At 48.0% G+C, this 7847-nt stretch overlaps 1 protein-coding gene across 3 annotated transcripts; it reads right to left on the bottom strand.

Annotated features, from left to right (window-relative positions):
* Nucleotides 1-1854: 1854 nt before the first annotated feature.
* LOC129340174 (DNA-directed RNA polymerases I, II, and III subunit RPABC5-like) lies at nucleotides 1855-7752 on the bottom strand. Of its 3 annotated transcripts, none has more exons than XM_054994792.1 (3): nucleotides 7483-7752; nucleotides 3843-3962; nucleotides 1855-2122 (listed from the first exon to the last, which is right to left on the bottom strand). In XM_054994792.1, exons 2-3 carry the CDS (start codon nucleotides 3935-3937, stop codon nucleotides 2014-2016), a joined length of 204 nt encoding a protein of 67 aa, XP_054850767.1. In that variant the 5' UTR covers nucleotides 3938-3962; nucleotides 7483-7752; the 3' UTR covers nucleotides 1855-2013. The 3 variants fall into 3 exon arrangements, with proteins under 3 accessions (XP_054850767.1, XP_054850765.1, XP_054850766.1); XM_054994790.1 differs by lacking the exon at nucleotides 7483-7752 and adding an exon at nucleotides 6103-6210; XM_054994791.1 differs by lacking the exon at nucleotides 7483-7752 and adding an exon at nucleotides 5879-5971.
* Between the last annotated feature and the right edge of the window lie 95 nt (nucleotides 7753-7847).

The following is a 7847-nucleotide window of genomic DNA, read 5'->3' as shown; positions in this document are numbered from 1 at the left end:
TTTTATAGCAGCCTCTCCCAAAAGCAGAATAGTGGTGTGATCAGGCAGAGGGAGCAGCACAAAACAGCGGCTGGCCAGGATAGGGTGTGCTTGGCAGTTGGTCACTGAACATAGCAAGTCCGACTTTGAACTGACTTGGCTGCAAGTGAAACTTCCAGTTGTGGGATTGCAGCAATATAGTAGTCCTAGCAGGCCCCACCTGCCCATATACATCCACCAGGAGAGCTCTTAAAAGTACTGATGCAGTTCATAAAGGGCTCATCAAATGAACGTCAGCGTTCAAAATTCTGAATGTACTATGAGGTGCAGAAAGTACCCCTTTCCTAAAGAACGAGCCACATTTTAAGTCGATGCCCCATACGTGCACCTCTCCCATGAGCACTCTTTGGTCCAGCAGCAAGGCTGGTAGCCACATGCTCAGAACTTTTTTTGTATTAGAGGCTATGGTTGTCTCTGGCAGGCACAACTCATTTGAAAATAAAAACTAGGAGCTTCCGAGCTAGCCCATGGCTTCAGGCTGATTATGGAAGTTGGGTCAAGCTCATTGCCCCTTTAATCAATAGAATACCTGGAAGAATGAGCTTGGAATAGATTAGGCCACTTCTAGAACATGGAAATCTGACAACTACAGCCTCAGTCGCAAAATTTTGTGCAACAGCGCTCATCGGGTTTTATGTAAATACCACTCTTACATTACAGTTTTAATTATTTTAATTTTGTGCCATTTTAACTAACAAGTTTAACTTTGTAATTTACTTTGTAGTAGTCCCTCTATGCTAGTCTTTGTATAATAATAAATTTGATTTGGCAGTTGCAGTGCTAAAAATGAAGGGAATGAAAACATTCCGGCCAGGGTTATCTGCAGAAGTGCCCTCCCCCCGCCCATGTGCAATGGAAGGTTGTCGCATACATATCTATACTGTGGCATGTAACTTCTCAGAAAATGAAACCAGGTGTCTCAAAATTGGTCACAGGCTTCAGGATGATCCTGGGAGTCCCCACCCACCCACCCACCCAGTTTGCAGCGGCAGCTGTGGTTGTCTGTGACGGGCATAAGCCATCTGAAAATAAAACCAGGCACTTCGAAATTTGCCATCAGTATGATTGCAGAAACTGGGGAGTCTCTTGTTGACTTAGCAGCATGATTGCAGCAGTTGCCGTGCTGAAAAGGAAGGGAATTGGAACATTCCTGCCCAGGTCCTCTCGGCCACAATGGAGCAGTCTCACACACAGCCGGGCCTACCTCACTGGGTTGTTGTGAGGATAAAATGCAGGGGAGAACACTGTAAGCTGCTTGGGGTTCCCCACTGAGGAGAAAGGCAGGATATAACTTCGTTATAAATCTAATTTTGGCTCTAGTTTGCAAAAAAAAGCTGAGCTCTCTTCCTATTGCTTCATCTGCTATTGATGCAGCTATTTCAGCAGAAGACAGAACTACTCATTTAGTATTTTAGCAACCATTTAATATAAGCGCAACAACCTATGAGCCTGTCCACTGGAGCAAGGACACAGCCCGGTTATTTCATACATAGCACATTTCAAATATTTGAAAACACACTGCTCAGATTTTCAGCGACCCTTACAACAACCCTAAATATTCTTATATTCCAGGTGATGTGGAAGGGACGGTGTTCTGTGGCGGAAAGTACCTTGGCTAAGGCCACACTAGAAGATCAGGGCAATCAACTGGATCCTCCTAAGAACCTCTGTGCTACACTGGTAACTCCGCTTAGGCTTAGGCTTGCCCTCTAGTTAACTCTCAAGTATATGACCTCTAAATGCTGGAGATGGACCAAGGGCTAGGCTGGGATACCAAATGGGCAGTAGCAGGCGCATGAAAGAACAAGGCACAGGTTCATGCAGGTAAGCTTTATTGCACAGTGTTGAATGGGATGGAATTCTTCTCTTGTAGAACTACACCCCCTAGAGGCCAAGCACATGATTGACAGGAGCTAATTACAAAAATCTAGAAGGTTGCATCAAACTCTTATGGGCTTCCTTGAGACCATAATGCTATTTCTCCAAGGGTGCATAATTCAGCAGCTTCTCAATTAAATCAACATGTGACAGTAGCATCCGTCGGCAGCAGTAGCGCTTCAGGCCTAGCGCATCCAATGCATCCCTGTAAAAGTAAGTGCATGTAATGTAACACAGGGATTTGCTCTGGGCAAAGCACATCCACCAACAAACACAGCCGGAGCTACCAACTTCTTGATTCCACACCCACTTCCTCCAACTGATTACATGGGGTCAGGGCTCAAGCTTAGCAATACCCCACAATCCCCAGGCTCATATAAGAGCACTATGAACAGGCACAAAGTGGAATGGGGGGTGGGGTTAGATCTAATGATGTGTAAGCAGAAAGGAAAACATATTTAGTGCAGTTCTGCTTGCATGGACAGTAAAGGCCTGCAGTAATACAGAGCACTTCAATATAATTTTGTAATGAAATAACGTGCATATGGAGGAACAGAATGTATAGCAGATGGTCTTCTTGGTTTCATTTAATTTTGTTTTGAAATTCTGTCAGAAGAAATGAGCTTGTGCCTATGACCTGTGCATGTGGAAAAGATAGTGGGGATACAATCAGAAGCGGTGCCAGGGTTTTTGGCGCCCGCAGCCAGCCAGCCAGCCCCCCCATGCACGCATGCACACGCACCAGCCTGCATGATGATGTCACGTGACATCACGTGTGTGCGCGTGCCGCTGGCCCAATCACTGCGGCGGGCGGCTGGGACGGAGTGCGGGTGGCCTCCAAGCTCTCCTGCTCGGTTGCCCCGTGCCGCTGCAGATGCCTGCCCGCGGCTGCTGCGCCCGGCTGGGGGCATGTGCTGGTGGCAACATGGGGCGGGAGGGCTAGGAGGCTGCAGCTCCGTGGCGCACGCTCCTGCCCCCAGCACCTCCTCCGGTGCTCCCTCCAGCACCCCACGCCCTGATGCAACCGCCTACCTGGCCTCAATGGGTGCACCGGCCCTGGATACGATCACTTTCGCTAGCGTGAGTAAACGGGGAAGTCACTTCAGTGCTGCTGCTCACACAAGAACTGTTGGACTATTACAATCAGAAATGTATGGAGTCCAAGCTAGGGATGTCATTCCCCCAGTTGGAGGCAGGGAATCGCTTGCTCCCAGCCTCCCCCCGCCCCCCATCACCACTTACCTGGCCAGCGGGGGAGAAAAGGTGCAGGGATTGGGCCTGGGGGCTCCAGAGCGTGCTGCTGAGCGCTCCAGAGGACTTCCTTGTTGCATTGGGAATGATATTCCCAGCGCAACAAGGAAGTGAAGGCCCCAGTGAGGGGTTGATTTGATAAAAATTGGCCCCCGACACTAGTTTGGAGGTAAATTCCCCACGTGCCCTCCATGACCCCCCGTCCCCTGGGGAACCTGGCAACCCTAGGTCCAACCCAAGTCAACCACTTTCTGCTCGCAGGACAAGAAATCATTTCATGTATGGTTGCCAACTGATTCCAACCCCACCCCCCTCTGCCTGGCTTGCTTTTGTGCTTGAAACAGCAAGCTCAATAGTAGATGTCAGTGGCTGAATCTTTTCAAGGCCTGGGGTTCAGCATCTGCCAGAGTCTCCAAATCAAGCTGCAGCCAAAGGTAGACAAGCATCACAAGCTGGTAACCTTTATCATCATGCCAGGAAAAAAATTCACCGACTAAATTTCGGCACGCCAAGCTGAAGTTAAAGGGACACCGTGAGAAGAGAAAACACTGGCCGTACGTAGCCGGACAATTTTATATTCTGTCTCCCGATTAGGTAGCAGCACGGGGAAATGTGAGTGAGGGTTGCCAGTTGTACAATTAAAGAGTTGGGGCTTTGGTCTTCTCCATGCTTACCCTTCTGTGTATTCCGCCTGCAAGAGACCCAGATACGCCTCCCATTTGTTACCCACAACTTTTCCACAGGTGAAGCAGCGAACAGGAATAATCATTGTGAGGCAGCCTAGAAAGAAATATCTAAGGGAGAGAAGAAGAGACATTTTCAGGTGGGTAGCCATGTTGGTCTGCAGGAGAAGAGCAAGATCCAGGTTCATAGCCCCTCAAAGACCAAGTAAGTTTCCAAGGTATGAACTTTTGAGAGCCAAAGCTCCCTCCGTCAGATTAAAAGTGACAGGTCACTCAGGCTACTCAAGGGTCCTTTCTGGCTTCTTCCTTCCATCTTTCTAGTCTTTAAGCTTCCAAGGCCTGATTTAAATATGACTTGGACAGGATGACAATTCTTAACCTTTGTGACTTTACAGGGGCCCGGCATTTCACGTCAACTGGGCTGATGCCTTTACAGACCAGCTGTTTTAAGAGAAATGCTGGGACCGTGTAAAATCATAAAGATGTCATTCTTGCTAGCATCCTGTTAAAATCAGGGCTTAGCCAATCCCAATGAGAATGTATGCTGCACAACGATTAGACCAGTGGTTCAAATTTTACCTCACAAACAACCTAAATCAACTCTAGGCCAGCCATGACCAGCTCAGCTTCAGCCTCCCTCTCCAACATAAATATTTTAAGTGCGGAACACTGAAATTCTTATACTAAGTTGCCAGTAATACACACACTTTCTTTTTCAAGTGGCTTCACAGGGATGGGGCCGTGGGCTATTGGGAAAAGGTAGATAAAGCACACATGAGTACATCATCTATTGCTCCCCTTCTGTAAAATCCTCGCATTGGATAACAAGTACAACGGGGACACACTTGCTTTGCAGCTGTGGAGTTAGAAGGCAAAGCAGCACTGGCTACAAAGCCCAGCTAAAAATTGTGGACTCCTTGGGAATAATACTGGACTAAGGGATATTGTGGAAGGGAAGGTGGCATGGTATAGCCCAGTCTCATCGGGTCTCAGAAGCTAAGCAGGTTGAATACTTGCATGGGGGACCACCAAGGAAGACTCTGCAAAGAATGGCAATGGTAAACCTCCTCTGCTGGGGCGGCCATCCATTTTATCCTCACAACAGCCCTGTAAGGTAGATTATGCTGTGTGTGACAGGCCCAAAGTCCCTCAGCAAGCTTCCATAGCAGAGTGGAGATTTGAACCTGAGTTTTCCAGACACTAATCCAGCATTTTGACCACTGGCCTGAGGTATGCAAGGGCTGCTGTTAGCATCACTGATGCTAGTGAAGTGGCTGTTAAACTTGTAAAGTGCCTAGAATTAGGAAGGCAGGGTATAAATTGTTAAATACGAACATACATGCCAAGTGGCATGATTTATTATGAAGCTTTTTGCATTTTTATTCCTCTAGCCATTTCCCCCCTCTTCTTCCACTCATGAAATGTCCTTGTGGAGATTATCTCTTTCTTCCACCCCATGTATGAGGTGGCAACATTAAACAGGATGAGGTCAAACTGGGGAGGGGGACTTAGACTGGGAGGGTAATGCCATGTTGCTTGTTGGGGTGGGCAACGTTGTCAGGTGAGGGTGTCTACAACGTCGGAGAAGCTGGCCTGTATTTGGTTAGGGGTTTGCAACCTGCAATTATCACAGTCACCGGGTCAGAACCACCAGGTCTGTAAAGACCCTTGCAAGGCATGTAGAGGGCAGGCGGAGAATGTTGCCAAGCTCCAAGTGGTGGCTGGAGAGCTCCCGGAATTACAACTGATCTCCAGGCCATAGAAATCAGCTCCCTTGAGAAAATGGCTGCGTTGGAAGGTGGACTCTATGGCATTATTCCCTACCCTCGCCAGACTCCACCCCCCACCCAAATCTCCAGGAATTTTCCAACCTGGAGCTGGCAAGCCTAAAAACCCAACAGATGTCACTTCCTCTAGCGATTGCAGCCGGTCGCTAGAGATGAAGCTTCGCCTGTTGAATTTCTGCATCTCATCTGCAGTCCCGGAGCCCCGCCAGAGGGCAAAAATCAGCAGCAGCAGCGCCCCACCCCAAGTTTTCCAGAGAGGATCCAACTTGGCTCCTGGTCTCAACAGCTCGGGCTCTTCCTCCCCAGCCCTTCCGGGAGCCCCGCCTGTTCCTTCTCACCACTTCCCTCCTTAACTCGTCCCTTTCCTCCACGATCGCCGCCCTCCTGCGCCTCTCTTCCCCTTCACCAGGTCGACCCCTCCCCGCTTTGCTCTCCCCCTCCCAGGCAAGCCCTTTCCTCCTCACCCTCTCCCGGCCTCTCGCTCTTCCCGGCTCCCTCTCCAAAGCTGGCGCAGCAGCGTGGCCGGCGACTTGTTTGCGCTGCACCTTTCCGCGCGCTAGAGGGAGCCGACGCGCGGCAGGAGGCGGAGTCTGCGGGGCCAGCCCCTCCCCTCCCGAAATCCCGCCCCTGCACTAAAAATAACATTAATCCTCCTTTTTTGGCTGGCAGGCTCAGGGTTTTCGTCCAAGTTTTTTTTTTCTTCTTCCCTTGGTTTCTTTCTTTCTTTTGGATTGACTCTCTTGAAAGTAACCTTTTTTTCTCATTCTCAGCCTAGCTGTCTGCAATGTGAGTAAAGTGCTAGGGATGCCAGCTCCAGGTCGGGAAGTTCCTGGAGCTTTGGGGGATGGATCCTGGGGAAAGGGAGGGACCCCAGCAGGGTAAATGCCATAGAGTCCGCCCTTCAAAGCCACCATTTCCTCCAGGGGAACTGATTTCTCAGGCCTGGATATCAGTTATAATTCCAGGAGATCTCCAGCCACCACCTGGAGGTTAAAACTCCTTCGGTGCGAAACCAGTAACAAATAAGGGAAAGACCCTCCTCCGAAGGGAAAAATTATTGAGATTCTTCAATAGTACATTAATAAATATTTTTGTATATTTTAAAAAATATTTCTTGTTATATAAAGTGCAAAGTGCTGACATGTGCAATGTAATAATCAACAAACAGGAATACCCAATGAATACCTGGAGGTTGGCAACCAGAGATTTCCACACAGCCAAAGAAGTTGAAAGAAATATTAAAACTTCGATCAAATTTAAATGTTAAAAATCACATATCAATAAAACTACATTAGCTTTGGTTACATATATACGAGTACCTTCCCCTTACTACATTTTTGTTAATAATTACACTTGTACACATGGGGATGTCAGGCATTTTTACAGGGATAGATTCGAGTCCCATTGCACCTTGGTCTCTAAGGTGCAACAGGACTCGAATCTCGCTCTTCTACTGCACAACACGGCTACCCACCTGAAACTATATCTTTCCTGTGATATATTTTTAATACATGGTTTTTAATATTTAAATTTGATTAAAGATTCTATGATATATTTTTATTTTATTTTACTTTTTTGGATACAGTCCTTGGTATTTCCACAAACAAGATTTTTTTCTTCTTTTTTCAACTTTGGTTTACCTGCAATGTGGGGAAAGCAGTAATTCTGACCTACCGTACAGGGCTGTTGTAAAGATTATAAGGATGGATGTGTCGTCGTCCCCCCTCAAACTGCAGCAGTTTATTCCAGTAGTGAAATAAATGTTCACTTCCACATCCCGCAAGCAGCCCAGATCTAACAGAGGCTGATATTTTTTCCCCTTTTAAAAAAAATGCTGGGCATACCACCGGATCTCCTTGCGCCGTGGCTAGTTTGCAAGGAATTCGTCAAAGCGTGCTAATGTTTCGAGGGAACGCTGCCAGCTTTCGAGTTCCGCAGCACGCTGCTTCGAGTGGAGAACACCGGAGCCAATCTTTTCTAACCAAAATGACGCCAGGCACCTGGGCTGACGCTCATCTGGTAATGTTGCGTTGTCTTGCGGGGTGGGGGGACGACTTTGTGGCGAAGTGTTGAAAACACAGCCAACTAGGGTTGCCAACTCTGGGTTGGGAAATTCCTGGAGCTTTTGGGGATGGAGTCTGGAGAGGGAGAGGAGAAGAAAGATCTCATAGCAATATAATGCCGTACAGTCCACCCTCCAAAGCAGCCA

This window comes from Eublepharis macularius, chromosome 12 (assembly GCF_028583425.1).
Source record: "Eublepharis macularius isolate TG4126 chromosome 12, MPM_Emac_v1.0, whole genome shotgun sequence".
NCBI classification, from domain to species: domain Eukaryota; kingdom Metazoa; phylum Chordata; class Lepidosauria; order Squamata; family Eublepharidae; genus Eublepharis; species Eublepharis macularius.
This window is presented reverse-complemented; position numbering and strand designations above follow the sequence as displayed.